This window comes from Limtongia smithiae (assembly GCF_038497785.1).
Source record: "Limtongia smithiae strain NRRL Y-17922 unplaced genomic scaffold V1518scaffold_10, whole genome shotgun sequence".
Taxonomy (NCBI): domain Eukaryota; kingdom Fungi; phylum Ascomycota; class Lipomycetes; order Lipomycetales; family Lipomycetaceae; genus Limtongia; species Limtongia smithiae.
Genome location: NW_027117631.1, coordinates 614753 through 632198, shown reverse-complemented (window position 1 = coordinate 632198; position 17446 = coordinate 614753). Strand labels below are relative to the sequence as shown.

Sequence of the window (17446 nt, the reverse complement as noted above, 5' to 3'; positions counted from 1 at the left end):
GCAAGTTAGGGTTACTCCTGAGCACCCGGGGTATCCCGACGACCCGGCTTCTCCCGGAGGACAGTGCCCGCACGTGCTCGTGCGGCGCACGCCGCGTTCGTTTGTGGGGAAGACGTGTCGAGCGGCGCCCCGCACCGGACCCCCGGTCGTTCCGCGCACCCCACTTTGTCTACTACATAAAGCGAGTCAAGTCCAGACCTGTAGAAAGCACCACACGCCATGACGATCGATATCCCTACCACTCAAACAGCTGTCGTGATCAAGAAGACCGGCAAGGAGTGGAGCCTCGCGGTGGACGACGCATATCCCGTGCCGGAGCTGCAGGTTGGACAAGTTCTCGTGCGTATAACCTACACCGGCGTGTGCTTCTCCGACGTGTCTGCGATCAACGGCCACTGGCCGTTCCAGTCGACGTGCGACGTGCCCGGACACGAAGGTGTGGGCCGTGTTGTCGCGCTGCATCCGGATTTGGTGGGAAAGTCCAACGCGCCGGCGATTGGGCTGCGCGTTGGTGTGCCGCTCCTTCGCAACCCGTGCTTCGCGTGCGAGCGCTGCCGTGCGCCGGACGGCGAGGTGTTCTGCCCGCACTCTGGGTTCCATGGGTCGCACGCGAACGGCTCGTTCGAGCAGTACATTGCGCTGTACGCGTCTTACTTGGTGCCGATTCCGGACGCTTGCGAGGATAGCGTCGTCGGACCGGTGCTGTGCGGTGGCGTTACTGCGTACAAGGCGATCAAGAAGAGCGGCGTCAGAGGCGGACAGTGGCTTGCGGTTGCGGGCGCAGGCGGTGGTCTCGGCACATTTGCAGTACAATACGCGGTTGCGCTTGGGATCCGGGTGGTGGCGATCGACACGGGGAACGACAAGGCCGAGGCGCTGCGTGCTCTGGGTGCGGAGGTGTTTGTGGACTTCAAGGCGGAGAAGGACGTTGTGGCTAAGGTGAAGGAGGTGACTGGCGGAGGTGCGCACGGGGTGGTGGTGCTCGCCCCGGTGGAGAAGACGTACAACGACGCCCTGGCGTATGTGCACTTTCAGGGCTGCGTTGTGTGTGTTGCGCTCCCCGGCGCGAGTACCCGCATTCACGTCGCGCCAGGGTTCATGGTCGAGAACGACGCGCGCATTGTGGGCTCGCTGGTGGGGACCAGACGCGACGTGCTGGAGGCGCTGGACTTTGCGGCGCGGGGGCTGGTCGTTCCGCGCGTAGAGGTGGCTGCGGTAGGCGAGGTGTCGGAGGTGTTCCGGAGACTCGAGCGGGGCGAGGTCGTCGGCCGCGTGGTTTTGGACATGCGCTGATCCTATTTCAGAATTTTCTGCGCATTGCTTCGGCGATGCGCGACTACGGGCGGGTGTCTAAATGCAGTGACCAGCAAGGCTCTCAGCCTCTTACAGAGCTGCAAAGGCGGCGCGTGGAAGCGAGTGGAGTGACGAAATGCGAGTCTAGTCCGGGGCCGGCCACCTAAAAAAAGTTAAGCTCTAAAATAGCGTCATTCCGCGCTAGACGCTGCGCGGCTGCGCGCAGCCGCTTCTCTTTGGGATGGCTAATAATAGCCGCACGGCCTATATAAGACAGCCCGATCGCCGCTGACTTCCGGCCTTACCGTCCTCCACTCGCTCGATCAACATGCGTTTCTCCACTGTCTTTACTGCCATCTCTGCCCTCGCCGCTGGCGCTGCCGCGGCGGTGTACGACGGCACACTCATGGCTGTCTCCGACGACGCCACTGTCAACACGCTGAACCTTTCCTCCATCCATGAGGGGGCAGCGATCAACTACTTCTTCCTAGGCGACTACGGTCAGGATCTCACCTATTCCTCGGACAACTCCACCTTCCTCGCGTGGGTCCTCACTCAGGCGCCCTTCTACGTCCAGATCTACGGCGATATCCTGATGTTTGCTGTCGACCTAGGCGACATCGAGCAGTTTACCCTCACCGACGACCTCCTCCTTTCGGTCAACGGCTCGACTTCCGGCTTCTATGCCAAGAAGAACATCAGCGACCCCTACAGCTACTCTACTTCCTCTTATGCCATTGTCTACTCACCGGACTCCGCTCCCTCCGGCGGCATTGCCATGGAGATCAAGTTCGTTCCTTCCGGCGCGTCCCCCATCACCACTACGACCACCACCTCCTCTAACACCACCTCCTCTAACACTACCACCACCTCCAGCACCCCCACTCCGTCCACCTTTGAGGGCGCCGCCAGCAGCGTGCGCGCCGGTCTCGCCGGTGCTCTCATCTTCAGCGCCGCAGTTGTCGCCATGGTCTTGTAATTTTCTTTATCTAATGTGATAGTCGTTAATACTTAATCTAATCTGTAATATACTTTCCAGCTTCTGCTTGCTTGTATCTCTGTACATAATCTTGCCTCCGCGTGTCGTGTCTCCGGCCGTCCGGGGAAAACATCACGTGCACCCCACCCGGGCGTGCTCCGGGCCTTCTCCGCCATCGTGAGCAAGCTAGACACCCCGCAAGGCCCTCCTCCCCCTCTCCTACTCCGTCCCCCCGCCCACCATGCCGCCGTCAGAGCGCGAGCGCCCGCGCTTTGCGTGCCGCCACTGCGCATCCACCTTCAAGCGTAAGGAGCACATGACCCGCCACGAGCGCTCCCACACCGCCGAGCGACCGTACGAGTGCGCGTCTTGCGAGACTGCCTTCACACGCAAGGACTTGCTTGTCAGGCATATGCGCACCTGTGCGGCAGCGCAGACGCAGCGGGCCACGGATCACTCGCACAAGACGGCCAGATATCACCACCAGAGCAACGGGAGTGCTTCTGCGAGTGCACCGACTAGTCTAAACGCCACGACCCGCGCGCACACCACACCGCCGCCGGAGAAGACTCGCAATAGCAGCATCGAGGACGACGACGAGGACGATGCACTCGACACCCCAGCCAAGACAGTGCTTCCCGTGGACGTGCGTGCTGCCGCGCTCAGTCGGGACCTGTTTGCACAGTACGACCATCTCATCCAACGACGACGGCGAAGTCGACCCCGTGGCGGTTCCCGTGCGGATGCGCATGTTGTTGTCGACGAGGACGGCGATGTTGATATTAACGATGCGGACTCGGACTCCAACTCCGCCTCTGGTTTAGAGACCGACGACTCATCCGATTCTGGCTACTCCTCCATCGCCTCCGCTGGCACGTTCTCCTCCATATCCGACGACACCCTCCTCGACGACTTCCACCATCCCGCGCTTACCGATGCCTGTGTCACTGCTCTTACCGCTATTGTCGCGATAGTTACTGGCTCCGCAGACACGGCGTCGTTGACTATGAGTGACTCCGCTGCAGAGCTCTCGACATACATCGCCACCTATCGCGGCGTCTGCGCGCCTGCTCTTCCGGTGCTCCATTTTACCGTCTTCGAACCCCCCCTTTCGTCACTCTCCGCAGACGAACTCACAAGTCCGCCCGCAGCCGGCCGCGCCATGGCACTACTCGCAGCTGCTGCGCTCGGTGCCTCGCACGTCGGCCAACACGACCGCGCGCGCACCCTTCGCGACGTCTGCCGCGCGTGTGTCGCCGCAGTCTACGCCGCCGCCGGCGGACGTGGCGGCAGCGACGTCGCGGACGAGGCGCTGGCGCTGGGCGCGATGCAGGCGCGGCTGCTATGTGCGTCCCTCGATGCGTGGGACGGCGAGCGCGAGCGGGTCGAGCGCGCGCTGGACGAGCAACCCGCACAGGTTCGCGCTTGTGTCGCGGGTATTACGCGCTGGGGCGCGCGGTCGGCGCAGGACTGGCACGGCTGGGTCGTGCGGGAGAGTTTGCACCGTGTGTATTGGGGGTTTTACGCATACATGTCCACTTTGTACTTGAGTTATGGTGATATTTGTCCGCTGCCTAGGATAGGCACGGAGCGGTTGCCATTACCAGAGGCAGATGCATTGTGGACTGCGCGCGGGCCGCATGAGTGGGCTGCCGCTTGTGCGGTGTCCGGGCGCGGGGCGCTCGCAGAGCAGGAGACCTGCGACGTCGCTCTGGCGGACGTATTACTTGGCTCTGCGAAGGAGGACGACGGCGTGGAAAACGTGAATTACAGGCGGTCTACGTTTGCCACCACGCTGTTACTACGACATCTTCTGCATCACCTATCGACCACGAACCACGCGCTGCGGTTCGGCGGCGGCTCGCGTCCCGCCGCGGCGTCCATCGAGCTGGATTACCTGCGCACCCTATCATTCGAGCAAGTCGACCGTGTCGTGTCGCGCATCGGCGGGGGCAAGGATGCACAACCGTCGCAGACACCGCGAGGTGTTCGCGCTCTGTCTGCGGCACTGGTGCAGATGATCGCGATGCGCCGTCTGAACCTGCCCGCGACGCGCCGCATGGGCGTGCTCTCGCGCGTCGTGCTGGGCGAGCACCTCGGGCTGGACCTAGAGGAAGCGCTCGAGAACCGGTGCCGGCGCAGCGCACGGGTGACCGGCACGCTTGCACGTTGTCTCGCGTACGTGCGGCCGTATTTGCTCGGCCGGGCGCGGGTACGAACTGTTGAGGACTTGTTGTGCACGGGAGAGTCTGTGTTGTGTTTGATTTTGTGGATACGCACGATCGAGTTAAATTACGCGCAGGGCACACCGGTACAGCCAGAGGAGGCACGAATGATTGACGATGTTACAAAGATCGTGACATCGAAGAGGAATACGCATCGGCCGCCGGAGAAGGATAAGATGTATTTGACAACCCGACTGGCATGTACGTGGTCGGGTGTGCTGCGGGCGGAGACGGAGCTCGCGTGTGCAGAGCAGGTGTGTCATTTTTTGGAGTCGCTGGTCGCGCGCTTGTAGTGTAGAATGAACTCATAATTCATGATGGAAGTGGCGGTGGTAGTGGTTCGTGATGCGCGCTGGGAGAATTCCGGCGGACTACTACGCTTTCTACGAACACTCACCGCTCCTTCACCACTACGTGCACAGTCACCATGGCGACGCGCGCAGCCAACAAGCGGGTGTGTATGACTTGGTGCCCTACAATCTTTGCCATGCTAACTGTGTAGCTCACTCGCGAGTACATGCATATGCAGGAGAGCCCGCCACCGTTCGTCGTCGCACACCCCTCCGACAAGAACATCCTCGTGTACGTCTTCTCTTCCTCTGGTTCTCCTACGGTCTATGCTGATAATAGCAGATGGCATTACCTCATCACCGGCCCGCCCGCAACCCCCTACGAAGGCGGGCAATACCACGGCACCCTCACATTTCCTGCCGACTACCCCTACAAACCCCCCGCGATCCGGATGGCCACTCCTTCCGGCCGTTTCCAACCCAACACCCGCTTATGCTTGTCTATCTCGGACTACCACCCGCGCACGTGGAACCCAGCGTGGAGCGTGAGCACGATTTTGACCGGATTATTGAGTTTTATGACAAGCGATGAGTTAACGACGGGAGCGTTGAGGAGCACCGAGACAGAGAAGAAGGCGCTGGCGGCGGCGAGTCATGAGTGGAACCTCACGCAGAATAGGAAGTTTGTGGAGGAGTTTCCGGAGGAGGCGGCGCGGAATCGCGCGACAATGGCGCAGAGGAGGGTTAGAGCTGCTGCAGCGGCGGCTGCGGCGGCAACAGTGCCGGTGAGCGCAACGAGCAGTCCGAAGAGCGCACCGGCGTCACCTACATCCGTACAACACCACTTCCCCGCGCCGTCTTCCTCCAAGGCCACCGCCGCTGCGGCAGTAAGACCACCGCAGCGCGTGGGGATTGGGAGGTGGATGTCCGCACACAAACTGATGTGCGCATGTGTTGCTGTGCTTGCGTGGGTCGTGTTTGCGCGGGTACGCACTGGCTGGACGGGTGTGTAGTAAAGAAGTGGGTAGATTTCAATAGCGGAGTTCTTTTGTGTATAGGTGTCTGGAAGACACTTTTCTTGTTTGTATTGTGCTAAAAGCATGCGAATCTCAAAGTGTTTTGATACATATTGGGTGATTAGGAGAGCAGTAGGGAGACTTGGCCCTATTGTTGCGGTTTGTGCTCTACAAGTTCACCGATTTCGTGAACTTCTGTCGCTACTTGAGAACGGCGTTGGCGAGGGCAATTGTCCGGCATGATGTTGGTATGCATGACTTTTCCATCTGGAAGTGCATGCGGAGATGTTTGGTGCGTTAGCTGACGAAGGTATAGAGAGTCATGCAGTTAATAGCTCCTTAGCTGGCTTGGCTGGCTTGCGATTGCTGCTAGCCGTCTACGTATCCTCAGCTTGTTCTTCTCTCGCAGTGCTTGCCTCATGGCTTATTTAGTTCAGGACAGTTACGGGCCTTGCATAGGCTGGCTTGCTGTCATCCTCCTGCAGGTTCTGTGTGTGTTCTCTCTAGTGTTCTCTTAGACTCTTGCCAGCATTCACTGCAGTATAGTTATGACACCTTGATGCGGGTTGTTTTGCCTGCTGGCTTTCGTGAGATGCCTCCATTATCTGCTCTTACTATTGCTAATGTCCTTCAGAACAAGTTATGCGCCCTGATGGGTTGGGCCAGGCAAGTGTCTGTCTGCTCCTTGTTACTGCTGCCAACCTTTGGTAGATAGTTGATCATGAGCCCTGTGCTTATTTGAGTCTGCTTGTGTGTGTTTCTAGCTAATAGAATATTTTGGTTATCTCCCCAAATGCGTAGTCTCAGCTCTCAATTCTGTACGGTCTTGTAAGGTGCTTGAGCGTGGGGTAGAGCAGCCTCGGACGAACTTTAACAAAAGTGCCTCCTGAAAGGCCACATCAACAATTCGTACACTCCACTACCAGTCGCGTCTATAGACACAATGCGTCTGCAACTGCTCATAGTCGCACCTGTGCTACTAACCGCTGCGGCTGCGAACATCGTTGTACGCGGTGTGGCCCCACAAGGTGCGTGATCCGTTGTTTGTGGAGGAATTAGGCACTGACAGCAGCAGACCTCGAGCGGTACCAACCCGACGTGCAAGAACGATGGGCCTGCATCGGCGACCCGACAATCGTGATCCCGTACTCACGCGTGAACGACGACTTCTGCGACTGCCCTGATGGCAGCGACGAGCCGGGCACCTCAGCGTGCGAGTACAAATACTACTGCGCGAACAAGGGCCATATTCCAAAGTACATCTCCTCGGCGCGAGTGAACGACGGGGTATGCGACTACGATGTGTGTTGTGACGGGAGTGATGAAGTTGGCGCAGGGTTAATCCGGTGTGAGAACCGGTGCAAGGAGCAAGCGGCTGAACACGCGAAGCGAGAGGCGGATGCACAGCGTGCACAGCGAGGCGGGTGGGCTGCGCGACAGAAGTTGGTGTCCAAGGCAGCTGGTGCGCGGGAGAAGTTGCAGAAGGAGCTCACAGCAGCTGTCGCAGCTGAGGCGTCTGCGCTTGCGCGGGAGAAGCGCGCGGAGGAGGCACTTGAGCGCGCGCTTGCGAAGGCTGCCGACGGAGTGCGGGAGAGCGAGGGTGTTGTGCGTGCGCGTGCGCGGTTGAATGAGTTACGACACGCCGTGGCGGCCAGTGGTGCGCGTGCGCGGGAGTTGGAGGCACGAACCACGAGGGCGGAGGAAATTTTGAAGACGCTTTCGCAGGAGTATAACCCGAATTACAACGATGAGGGCGTGAAGGCGGCTGTGAAGGCGTACAACGAATTTCGCGAGGCGTTTGGGGAGGTTGAGGGTGCGATTGAGGTTGATGAGACCGAGGACGCGGACGAGGAGTTGCTTGATGTGTTGGCGACCGAGACGGCGAGTACCAACACGGACGAGGAAGGATACATGCGTCCGGTGGTCACCGCCGCGCGCCGCGCGTGGAACCGGGTACAAGGCGAACTCGTCGCGCGGGGACTTCTTGCCGACCGAGGCTTCAGCTCTGCACGACCAGGAGAGAGCGCGGACGTCGCGAGCGCGCGGAGGGAGCAGGAGAACGCGCAGCGCGCGGTGCGGGACGCCGTTCAAAAGCGCGAGCAGGCGGAGGGCGAGCTTGCGCGCGGGCTTGGCGATGAGGACGTGTTCCGCGCACTGGCAGGCGAGTGTGTCGAGGGCGAATCTGGAGAATATGTCTACGAGCTGTGTTTTGGCGGGCGGGTCACGCAGCGGGGGAAGAGTGGAAGCAAGACCAATCTGGGGTACGTATAACGCAGTGGAGGAGTAGGATTGTGGATATGCTAACGACGACAGGACCTTCGAACGCGTGACTGACGGCAAGCTAATGTTCACAAAGGGGACAAAGTGCTGGAATGGTCCGCACCGGAGCGCGACGGTGGAGATGGCGTGCGGGGAGAAGCATAAGATCGTGGCGGTGTCGGAGCCAGCGATGTGCGAGTACTTATTGCGGATCGTGACGCCAGCGGTGTGCACGATGCCAGAGGCGGCGAAGGGACGGGCGGGGGACGAGCTGTAGTGTAGATAGACTATCATGGTGGTGTGTGTGTGCGTGATACAAAGGCGACTAGATACTCGCCGTCGTGCGAGACCGACACGAGGAAATCACCGGATCCACTGTCGTGCACAGCGACGGGCCGGGGGTGAGTATTCGTGATCGTGCGCCAACTCTTGAATGCAAATTCACGCTGCTCGACGTCGTCTAACGTCTTGAACACAGCTTCTTTAATAGCCCAGCATCGCGCGACAAATAGTGTGGCCGCCTCGGGACTCTTCTCGCGCAACGCGTTGTAGCGCGCGAGTTCGTACGCGTGCAACACACGCGTAGGGAAGCGACGAGCGGAAAAAGGCGTGCGGGCGAGGACATCAGCGATGCGAGGGATGTGCAGGATGTCGACGCCGACGGCGCGGAGGGTCGTAGGCATGGGAGGGTCAAATGGTGAAGGTGGAGGAGTGGGAGTTTAGAGAAAACGGAACACTCCGCTACACAGTTCACTACCGCCTTCACCACCACAATGGCGGACATAATAGCGCCCCAGCCGGTAGAAGACGATTTCATTGCGCTTGGCGATAACTTCTCAGAGCCCACAAGTCCACCATCGCGCTCAACACCCCCCTCGTCGCGATCCTTGCCATGGCCTACAGCCCCCCCTCCTTGGGTGCGCGGGCGTGATTACACCACGGCAGGTGAAGTCGCTACCTTCCTACACCGCGAAATCAAGGACTTTGTTTCCTACGTTTCACCTACCCCTGAGCAAGCGCGTTCACGAGCGCGGGCTGTCGCACGGGTACAGACTTGTGTGCACGGTCTATGGCCAGAGGCGACGGTGTGCGTGTTTGGTTCCTACGCGACAAGTTTGTATCTGCCGCTCAGCGATATCGATATCGTGATTGTTTCTGAGGACGGACGGCACGCGGACAGGGCAAGTTTGTTTAGGCTTGCGAATGCGCTAAAGGCGCAGCAGGTCGCGGCGTCGGGGAGCGTGGAGGTGGTTGCGCGCGCGCGGGTGCCCATTGTCAAGTACGTGGACAGGGTGTCCGGTATTGCTATCGATGTATCGTTTGAACGGTACGGTGGTGTATTAGCTGCCGACACGGTGCTACACTGGGTTGCAAATACACCTGGGCTGCGTGAGCTGGTGCTGGTCGTTAAGACACTGCTTGCGCAACGGGAACTTTCAAATGTTGCGAATGGCGGGCTGGGCGGATATGCGGCGGTGTGCCTTGTGCGGTCGTTTTTGCAGATGCATCCAGCTGTGCAGAGCGGGCGGATACGCGCGGACGAGAATCTGGGAGTGCTACTGCTGCAGTTTTTCGATCTCTACGGCCGGCATTTCAGCTACGACGATGTGGGGTTGTCGCTTACGCGAGGGGGCAAGTACTTTTCGCGACGGCCGCAGAAAAGAGGACGCGATTCAGGATCAGGGAATGGGGCGCCGCCGGTGAACTACAGCGGCGGCGGCGCGCTGTATATCGAGGACCCGAATGATCCGACTAACAACATCTCGCGGGGGACGTACAATCTAAGGAATGTGCGGAGGGCGTTTGCGGGCGCACATGAGATACTCGCGCAGCAGTGCTACGAGCTGGATGCGGTGTCGCGGCGGGAATGGCGCGCGCGGACCGTGTTGGGTGCGTTGTTGCGTGCGCCGGCGGGTGTCGAGGAGAGTGAGGAGGAGGACGATGTCAAGGAGATATGCCGACCAGCATCGCGCGCATCGTCAAAAGGCTCAGCAAAGGCGAAATCAATTGCTTCTTCGGGGGGCGGTGAAGCCTAGCGTTGGCGAGCCGCACGCTTTTTTCTTCCTCGCGCTTTTGCTTTCGTCCTCGCTTCGCCTCTTCTCCTTGCCAACCTCTTCGTTATGTCCTCAAACGGCACAGGCCGCACACCGGACGATCCAGACTCAGCCGATCCGGCGGATGTCTCTCTCGCGTCCGCTCCGGTAAGTGCGTGTGGTGGTGCTGCTGGTGATGGGAGTGCGGTGCGCAGTGTGCTAATGGGGTATCACAGGACCTGCAGACACACCTTTATACCAGCGGCTTCGTGCACGGGCAATGGGCGGACACACTTCTACGTGTGCCTCCGCATACATCATTGCGCCTGCACTCGCTTGTTCTTGCGCGGTCGCCCGCGCTGCGTGCGCGGTTGGCACAGTGCGTACCCCCGCAGCAGCCGCCATACGACCTGCAACTGAACTGTGCCGACCCGCATCTCTCTGCGCACGCTCTGTCTCTTGCGCTGGCCACGCTCTATGGTCGTCCACTGGGCGTGGACGCTAGCAACACCGGGCTCGACGAGGCGGCGGCTCTTCTGGCGGCGGGGTCGTTGCTAGGGCTGCGGGATGTGGCTGCGGAGGCATGTGGTGTCATCGACGAACTTGTCGCAGCAGAGGCGTTGCCGGAGTTGTTTGCGTTCGCGCTCGCGCCAGTGGCGCAGCCGGCTGCTGTGCAGGACTACAATGCGGCTGAGATTGGTGTGGACTATGCGGGTCCGTATCCGCGGTACACGTCAACGCTGACGGCGAAGCTGGCGCGGTGCCTTGCGGACGCAATTCCGGCTGGTGCAAGCGCGCAGCAACTTCCCGTTGAGATACGTGAGCTGTTACTCAGCCTGCCTTTCGGGATCCTCAAGCACGTGTGCGAGAGTGAGCGGCTGCGGGCAAAGTCGCAGATGGAGCGGTACGCTTTCGCACGGGACTTGACGGGTGAGCGCGAGCGGCGGCGGCGGGCGCAGCGACAAAGTTCAGGCTACGAGGAGACGGTTGTGCTTGCGTTTGGGGATGGCAAGGGCGGCGTTGAGGTGATCCGCAAGCCGCTGGGACGGAAGAAGGTGCTGTGGAAGGCGTCGCGGTAGAACAGCAGTGTATATAAATGTACATTCTTATTGCATTGCTTCTTCTGCCTCAAGGAGCTGATCCCAGCAGCGTACGAGTTCCGAGTTTTGCTCGCGCTGGGCGGCGAGCTCGACTTCGAGGACGCGGAGTTTCGCGGCGTAGCGGGCGTGCAGGTGCTCGCGGAGGGCGCGAACTTTGGCCTCGTGTTTGGCGGCGTATTGACGATGTAGTTCTTCCGCCACGCGTTCGAGTTCGACGCGTCTGCGCGTGGCGTGTTGCGCAATGCTCGCACGGAGAGACGCGAGTTCCGCGTCTTTGCCTGCGAGCTGTGCGCGGAGAGCCGCAACGGCGGGCGGAGAGGAAGGCGAGTGGGACGGTGATGGCGGCGGAGAGAGGGCAGTTGTTGGTGTGTCGAGAATTGTGAGCGCCGCAGTGCGGGGTGAGTTCGGCGAGTCTGCGGGAATGGGTACAGACGTGGGAATGGCGACCGGAGTGGCGGGGGTAGGAGACGGATACTTGACGAACGGCGAGGACGCGATATCTGGATCTGGCGCGGGAGGGAGATGAGGCAGGTTGAGTTCGCGCCGGCGCAGGACGCCTGTGAGATCACGCGAGGAGGCGGAGCGGCGGGCAGTGGCAGTGCCTGGCGCTGGCTTTGCTGGTGAGCGCTGTGGTGTGGAGGTGGTAGTGGTGGCGCTGGCCCAGATGGCGGTGTGCGATGCCGAGCGCGGGAGCGCTGAGGCAGCGCGCACTCCGGTGGCGGGGGTAGCCGTGCTCCGGCGGGGCGTTTTGTTGGAGGGGGTGTGCATGTGTATCGTGGAGCGGTATGGAGGTCGCGATGGTGGTGATGGAAATGGGATGGAGACTGTCAACAAGGCGTTGCTGCAACAACGCCTAATGAGCCCATCCCCCGTCCCGGTAATCTTGGTTATATTCTATGTACATGCGATTCCTCGCTCTTCTCCTCCCGCCTACTTCGGATCCGGTGTCGCTTCTGGCGACGATGCTGCCGCCTCGATCTCCGCGTCGACACGCTGCTTTGCTCTGAACACCTTGCTCTGCAAATACAAGCTCCCTCCCTTCTCCCGTGAATTCGCCGCGAAGAGGTGCTCAAACCGCTCCCGCACTGTTGCTGCTTGTATGTCCTCCGCGCGGATGTTGAGAATCCGGCATGATTCTTCGAGCGTTATACCGCCTGTTTCGCGCGCGAGGGCGGTAGCTACCGGGTCGCCGGCTGCACCGGTGGTAGACACACCCGGCGCGGCGGTGGCGGCGGCTTGCTTGTACGCCTGCACCAGTGAGCGACCGAAGACTTGTGCGCCGGTGACGACGACTTGCACGAGAATGCGATGGGCCTGTAGTTGTTAGCACTGCGTCAGTAAACGTTGCGTAGCGGACTCACCATGTTGTTGGCGTCGTGAAGCTGGCGAAGTCGTGAAGTTCTGCAGAGCGGCGGGGAAGAACGATTCCCGCTTACCGCACTTCACCTACTCCACCACCACCCGCAATAATGGCAGACTCCGCCGATGCTCTGCGCGCGCGCACCGCGCTGTATGACGCTCTCGCGCGCAACACGACGTTGCCCGTCCGTCTCGACACGGTGACCGTGCAAGGCGCGCCGAAGCGCACGCGAGAGACGTTTCTGAGGGCGCAGACAGGCGAGCTGCGGGCAAAGTCGGAGTACACGCTCGCCGGACTGCTGAGCGCGCTGGACGAGACCGCTGCGACTGTTAGTTCGTTTGGTGTGTTTTCGGATGTGGAGGTTGCGTTGCAACCGGGGAGAAGCGCGCCGGGCAGCGATGGCGCAGTGCCATTGGATGCGACGATTATCGTGAAGGCGGCTCCGTCCACCAAGATCCGCACCGGAACCGACGTCGGTAACGGGGACGTGACAGCCTACGTGCAAGGTTCACTGAGCAATGTGTTCGGCGGCGCGGAGACGTTGTCTGTCGACGCCAAAGTCGGCGCACACAAGCAATCGTCCTACCTCGCGACTTTTACTACACCAATCAACAACGCAAGCACATGGCGTGCGGAAGCATCCGCGCTCGTTGTCTCCGCTGAGCGCGAATGGGCTGCGCATTCACGCACACTACGGGGAGTTACAGCCAAGGTCACCGGCCCGGCGCCGTGGCCGCTGAAAGGCGCGACGCAGGAGCTAGGTTACGATGCATTTTGGCGCACGATTGGCGCACTGCAGAAAGGGTCTGCCTCCGAGACAGTGCGCGCCGAGGCGGGAGAGAGCTTCAAGAGTTCGATTTTTCATTCGTACGATTATGATACCCGCAATGATGTGCTGTTTCCTACTTCTGGTGTGCATCTCAAGGCGCGTGCTGAGCTCGCGGGGTTTGTCCCCGCGGCGTATGCGCCCGCGGATACGGATTTCGTCAAGGCGGAGGTGGAGACTACCGCAGTTCGCTCTGCGTTTGGTGAGAAGGTGACTGTCTCCCTTGGTTCGCGCTGTGGATGGCTCTACTCCCTCACTCCGGGCGGAAAGTCCAACATCCAAGACCGCTTCTTCCTCGGCGGCGCCAACTCTGTGCGCGGATTCTACAACAACCGTCTTGGCCCCGCGGACGAGGCTGATTCCGTCGGCGGCGACGCTTTTCTCGCGGCCGGCGCAAGCATCTTCACCAAGCTCCCCCATGTGCACCCGGATTCCCCGCTCCGTCTGCACCTCTTCGCCAATGCGGGGAGCTTACTCGCGCTCGATCGTGCTGATCCGCGAGCGACGCTGAAATCCCTGCTCACGCAGCCTTCGGCCGCGGCTGGTGTGGGCCTCGTGTATCGTCACCCGGTCGCACGGTTCGAGCTCAACTTTACACTCCCCCTCGCTGCGCGTGCGTCAGACTTCCCGCGCAAGGGCGTACAGTTTGGCCTGGGGTTCTCTTTTTTGTAGAGTATTTCTAATTGCATCTGTATCTGTTAATTGGTGAAGTATGTGGGTGTAATGGGGCGTGTGTGATAGGCTGGCAGGCAGGTGTGGTCGTCCGAGGCGGCAAAGCCGCAGCGTCCGGGGAAAAAATCCACCTTCACCAACTTCACCCCAGGCCCCATAGCACAATGGCATCCGTCGCGCTATCGCGGACCACTGTCCGTACGCTAGGTCTACGGCGCCTTGCATCCACTGCCGCTGCCGCTGCCACGCAAGCAAAGTCACCGTCCCCCTCCCCCTCCCGCTCAAAATCACAACTTCCCTCGCCAAAAGTGAAAGTAATGCTCGACGCCTCATACGACCCGTATGCCGAACAGAAAGAAAAATTTGCCTCGGCGTCTACCAACGCCTCGCTTGCGGAACTCTCTGGTGCTGCTTCGTGGCGGGCGCGGGTTGTGCTCAAGTTTATGCAGGTCTTCAGGATGGATATCGAGGAGAATCAGGCAGCGCCTGTTGCGGGTGGGATTTACGTGCGGTTGTGTGGGCAGCAGGGACTCCATGCTCCAGGGACTGAGGAGTATTCTGCGACGGCGAGGTTTTATTATCAAGGTGTGTACTTTTTGTGGAGTTCATGGGGTGAGGCCGTGGCTGACAATCTTAGACATGGAGTTGACGCCGTCGCTGTCTCAGTGGTTCCAGATCACCACGCTACACATATGGATGCTCCTCGCACGCATGCGCGCACTGCCCCAGAAATACGCCGTCATCTATGAACAAGCGCTCGTCGACGGTCTCTTCCTCGAGCTCGAGCGCCGCCTGGCTCAGGACTATAAAGTGAAATCCGGCCGCATCATCGACAATACCATGAAGGAACTCAACCTACAATTGCGCGGTTCCATCCTCGCATATGACGAGGCGTTAACTATCGACACGGCAAAAGGCGACGCAGTGCTCGCGACTGCGATTTGGCGGAATGTGTTTGGCGGGAGGAAGAACATCGATGTAGCGCATCTGGCGACGATGGTGCGGCATGTACGCACACATTTGTACGTGCTGAACAAACTTTCTGATTTCGATTTCGCAGTGGGCAGATTTGCGTTTTTACCCCCATGGCTCGAACACAATCCCGACACCGTCCTGCGGTACCAACCACCTCCGCTGCCTTCAAAATACATCTTCCCCGGCTACGAATCAAAGTTCTCGCGTGATAACTAGTTTTATGTACCATACTCTATATAACTACATATTTTCTCTTCTCTATCTGCGACCACCGCCCACCGCGCCTTGCACACTGCGTCGGGGTAAATCCTTCGCACTCGCGGCCACGCGGGGGGAGTAATGCTTCTCTAGCAAAAACGTCTCATACACACACGCGGCGCCCGCATTACTCTGCTCAGGCTCATCCGTCTCGGCTCTGTACACACCATTCATAATACGATCCTCCGTCGCGAATAATGCGGCAATCGGACCTCGGCGCGCGGTTGTCGCCTCGCCTGCGGAAGACGCTACATGTCCACCTCCGCCGTAACGAACGCATAAAGCGTCCAGCACTCCGAGCACCGCGTACGCGGAGCGGTCGGGTAGGTGCATACTTGTCAGCGCAAGACGCTTCGCGAATGCGACCACACGCGCGTGGTTATTAGTGCCGGTGCCGAAGGTCACGGTACGGTAATGTTTGTTGAAGAATAGCGCATCGAGCGCGCGGATGAGCATTTCCATCTGTGTCGCCACATTCACGTTAGCGCGAGGCGGAGTGACTGTTGACGTTGTTGCAAGCGGGTCGGGGAGGCGGAGGGCTTGTTGTTCGACGTCAGGACTAAGACAGAGTGGGAGGAGTACCGCATAGAGGTAAGTCACGAAGAAACTCAGGTCGAGGCCGATACTTTCGCCTGGTTGGCCGGCGAGAAGCGCAAACGCGGTGACTATGCACAACAACGCCTCCCTCGTGGCAGCAGTACCGACAAATTCAATATCCGTTGTATCCGCGAGTGCAGCCGTCGTGCGCAGTTGTCGCTCGCGCACAAGCTGCTTCAATACCTCAAGCAAATCACCAAATAAATCTGCGTTCACAAGGTGCGCAAACCGTGCTAGCCCCTCTAGCGCAGCACCAGTCATACCAGCGCTCGCGCGCTCCTTCAGCACCGTCAAATACGTCGAGAAGACAAGCTTGAGAATATCCGCCTGCACACGCGCTGTTTCCTCCTTCGACACCTCGTGTGCGGCGGTGCGAAATTCCTCGTCGATTTCTTTAATCTCTTTTGCGCGCTTGCGCTCTTTTTTGGTGCGGTGCACGCGGTCTTTCTTTTTTATTTTTGGACGTGATGATTTTTCGTCGATTAGAGCCTGACGCGCGCGCGCGTCGAGTTCGCTTAGGTCGGTAAGTAAGCGGAGGTGAAGTAAGCAGTCGAGGACTGCTGGGTCGACTTTATATTTGCGCCGGCGAAGCATCTGTGTAAGCGCCACGACAGCGTCGAAGGAAGGAAGCGCGGTATCATCTTGTGCGAAGAGCTCGCATATGGCGTGGAGGCATTTGCCGAAACCTGCGTCGTCGTCGGAAGCGATATCCTCGCGGAGATTCAGGCGGCGTCGCGCAAGACGGGTGGTTATGATAGTGAGCAACTCTGTGCGGAAATTGAAATGCGCGACGGCGGATAACAGCGCGCATGCGCACGCGAGTGCGGTGTTGGCAACGCGGTATTTCGACGATGCAAGGGACGGGGTATACATATCCTTTGCGGCCCGGGCGAGGTTATCCACGTAGGCTTTGTAGCACAGCACGAGTGTTTGTTCAAACTCACGCACGCGCTTGACTTCCTTTGTGACCTTGGCGGCTTTCTCGGACTCGGTGAGCGGACGAATGCGATAGCCGGGGATGATGTCTTTGAATACCGCAAGTTCGGTCACAAGTGCAAGTTGACGGATTTTGGGAAGGCGATGAGTAGCGTGGGATTGTATTTTGCGCAAGTTTCCGATCTGTATTGTTAGTGAGGTGTAGAAGGCAGTGGGAGGAGCAAACGTACGTGTTCCTCGGGGTCCTCAATGAGTTCCTCAGCTAACTGCGCTAGTTCCTCTTTCGCGAAACGGACTTGATCGCGTTCAGGAATCTCTGGCTCCTCCTCGTTTTCGCCACCATTCTCCTCGTCTCCCTCAGCTTTCGCGTTCTCGTCCTCATCTTCGATCACCGCCTGCCTGCGCTTCCGCGGGACCATAACCCGCTGCAACTGGCCGCTCTGCGTCTTAATAGGCAACCGCTCAACTACGCCCTCGCCGCCCTGCGCAAAAGCGCGCGGACCGTAGTCAAATTCGTTCTCGTCGCTATCGTCTAGCGCATGCTGCGCCGTTGCCGTCTTCCGCCGTTTATTCGGTGCCATCTTGCGATAGTGGGCAGTGAAGTCGGCGGTAGCAACTGAGGCTGCA

At 59.6% G+C, this 17446-nt stretch overlaps 12 protein-coding genes across 12 annotated transcripts; 8 read left to right on the top strand and 4 right to left on the bottom strand.

The window, feature by feature from the left end:
* The first annotated feature begins 142 nt into the window (after nucleotides 1-142).
* Nucleotides 143-1479, top strand: V1518DRAFT_420749 (uncharacterized protein). The gene has a single exon (XM_066905067.1). The coding sequence runs from the start codon at nucleotides 220-222 to the stop codon at nucleotides 1291-1293; it is 1074 nt and encodes a 357-aa protein (XP_066758303.1). The 5' UTR covers nucleotides 143-219; the 3' UTR covers nucleotides 1294-1479.
* Nucleotides 1480-1600: 121 nt separating this feature from the next.
* On the top strand, nucleotides 1601-2357 carry V1518DRAFT_420747 (uncharacterized protein; the record flags this gene model as incomplete). Its single annotated transcript, XM_066905066.1, has 1 exon — nucleotides 1601-2357. A coding segment is annotated over exon 1 (339 nt), but the record flags the coding sequence as incomplete, so codon positions are not given.
* V1518DRAFT_420746 (uncharacterized protein) lies at nucleotides 2358-4831 on the top strand. Its single transcript, XM_066905065.1, has one exon. It carries the CDS (start codon nucleotides 2514-2516, stop codon nucleotides 4788-4790), a length of 2277 nt encoding a protein of 758 aa, XP_066758301.1. The 5' UTR covers nucleotides 2358-2513; the 3' UTR covers nucleotides 4791-4831.
* V1518DRAFT_79611 (ubiquitin-conjugating enzyme/RWD-like protein) lies at nucleotides 4830-6126 on the top strand. The gene is made up of 3 exons (XM_066906678.1): nucleotides 4830-4951; nucleotides 5000-5079; nucleotides 5131-6126. The coding sequence occupies exons 1-3, from the start codon at nucleotides 4925-4927 to the stop codon at nucleotides 5798-5800; spliced, it is 777 nt and encodes a 258-aa protein (XP_066758300.1). The 5' UTR covers nucleotides 4830-4924; the 3' UTR covers nucleotides 5801-6126.
* A 495-nt stretch (nucleotides 6127-6621) lies between these two features.
* V1518DRAFT_420740 (glucosidase II beta subunit-like-domain-containing protein) lies at nucleotides 6622-8462 on the top strand. Its single transcript, XM_066905064.1, has 3 exons — nucleotides 6622-6831; nucleotides 6879-8064; nucleotides 8117-8462. Exons 1-3 carry the CDS (start codon nucleotides 6747-6749, stop codon nucleotides 8337-8339), a joined length of 1494 nt encoding a protein of 497 aa, XP_066758299.1. The 5' UTR covers nucleotides 6622-6746; the 3' UTR covers nucleotides 8340-8462.
* Nucleotides 8081-8766, bottom strand: V1518DRAFT_434737 (4'-phosphopantetheinyl transferase). Its single transcript, XM_066906252.1, has one exon. It carries the CDS (start codon nucleotides 8743-8745, stop codon nucleotides 8353-8355), a length of 393 nt encoding a protein of 130 aa, XP_066758298.1. The 5' UTR covers nucleotides 8746-8766; the 3' UTR covers nucleotides 8081-8352.
* V1518DRAFT_80156 (uncharacterized protein) lies at nucleotides 8588-10577 on the top strand. The gene is made up of 2 exons (XM_066906679.1): nucleotides 8588-10267; nucleotides 10332-10577. Exon 1 carries the CDS (start codon nucleotides 8836-8838, stop codon nucleotides 10096-10098), a length of 1263 nt encoding a protein of 420 aa, XP_066758297.1. The 5' UTR covers nucleotides 8588-8835; the 3' UTR covers nucleotides 10099-10267; nucleotides 10332-10577.
* On the top strand, nucleotides 10140-11188 carry V1518DRAFT_445612 (uncharacterized protein). Its single transcript, XM_066906464.1, has 2 exons — nucleotides 10140-10263; nucleotides 10332-11188. Exons 1-2 carry the CDS (start codon nucleotides 10183-10185, stop codon nucleotides 11172-11174), a joined length of 924 nt encoding a protein of 307 aa, XP_066758296.1. The 5' UTR covers nucleotides 10140-10182; the 3' UTR covers nucleotides 11175-11188.
* On the bottom strand, nucleotides 11167-11975 carry V1518DRAFT_420735 (uncharacterized protein). Its single transcript, XM_066905063.1, has one exon. It carries the CDS (start codon nucleotides 11961-11963, stop codon nucleotides 11202-11204), a length of 762 nt encoding a protein of 253 aa, XP_066758295.1. The 5' UTR covers nucleotides 11964-11975; the 3' UTR covers nucleotides 11167-11201.
* V1518DRAFT_420734 (uncharacterized protein) lies at nucleotides 11976-12964 on the bottom strand. The gene is made up of 2 exons (XM_066905062.1): nucleotides 12557-12964; nucleotides 11976-12509 (listed from the first exon to the last, which is right to left on the bottom strand). Exons 1-2 carry the CDS (start codon nucleotides 12557-12559, stop codon nucleotides 12126-12128), a joined length of 387 nt encoding a protein of 128 aa, XP_066758294.1. The 5' UTR covers nucleotides 12560-12964; the 3' UTR covers nucleotides 11976-12125.
* Nucleotides 12665-15244, top strand: V1518DRAFT_406882 (surface antigen-domain-containing protein; the record flags this gene model as incomplete). The annotated part of the gene is made up of 3 exons (XM_066901967.1): nucleotides 12665-13994; nucleotides 14093-14638; nucleotides 14691-15244. 3 exons carry the CDS (start codon nucleotides 12665-12667, stop codon nucleotides 15242-15244), a joined length of 2430 nt encoding a protein of 809 aa, XP_066758293.1.
* V1518DRAFT_386550 (nucleolar complex-associated protein-domain-containing protein) lies at nucleotides 15230-17429 on the bottom strand. Its single transcript, XM_066901705.1, has 2 exons — nucleotides 17050-17429; nucleotides 15230-17002 (listed from the first exon to the last, which is right to left on the bottom strand). The coding sequence occupies exons 1-2, from the start codon at nucleotides 17398-17400 to the stop codon at nucleotides 15287-15289; spliced, it is 2067 nt and encodes a 688-aa protein (XP_066758292.1). The 5' UTR covers nucleotides 17401-17429; the 3' UTR covers nucleotides 15230-15286.
* Between the last annotated feature and the right edge of the window lie 17 nt (nucleotides 17430-17446).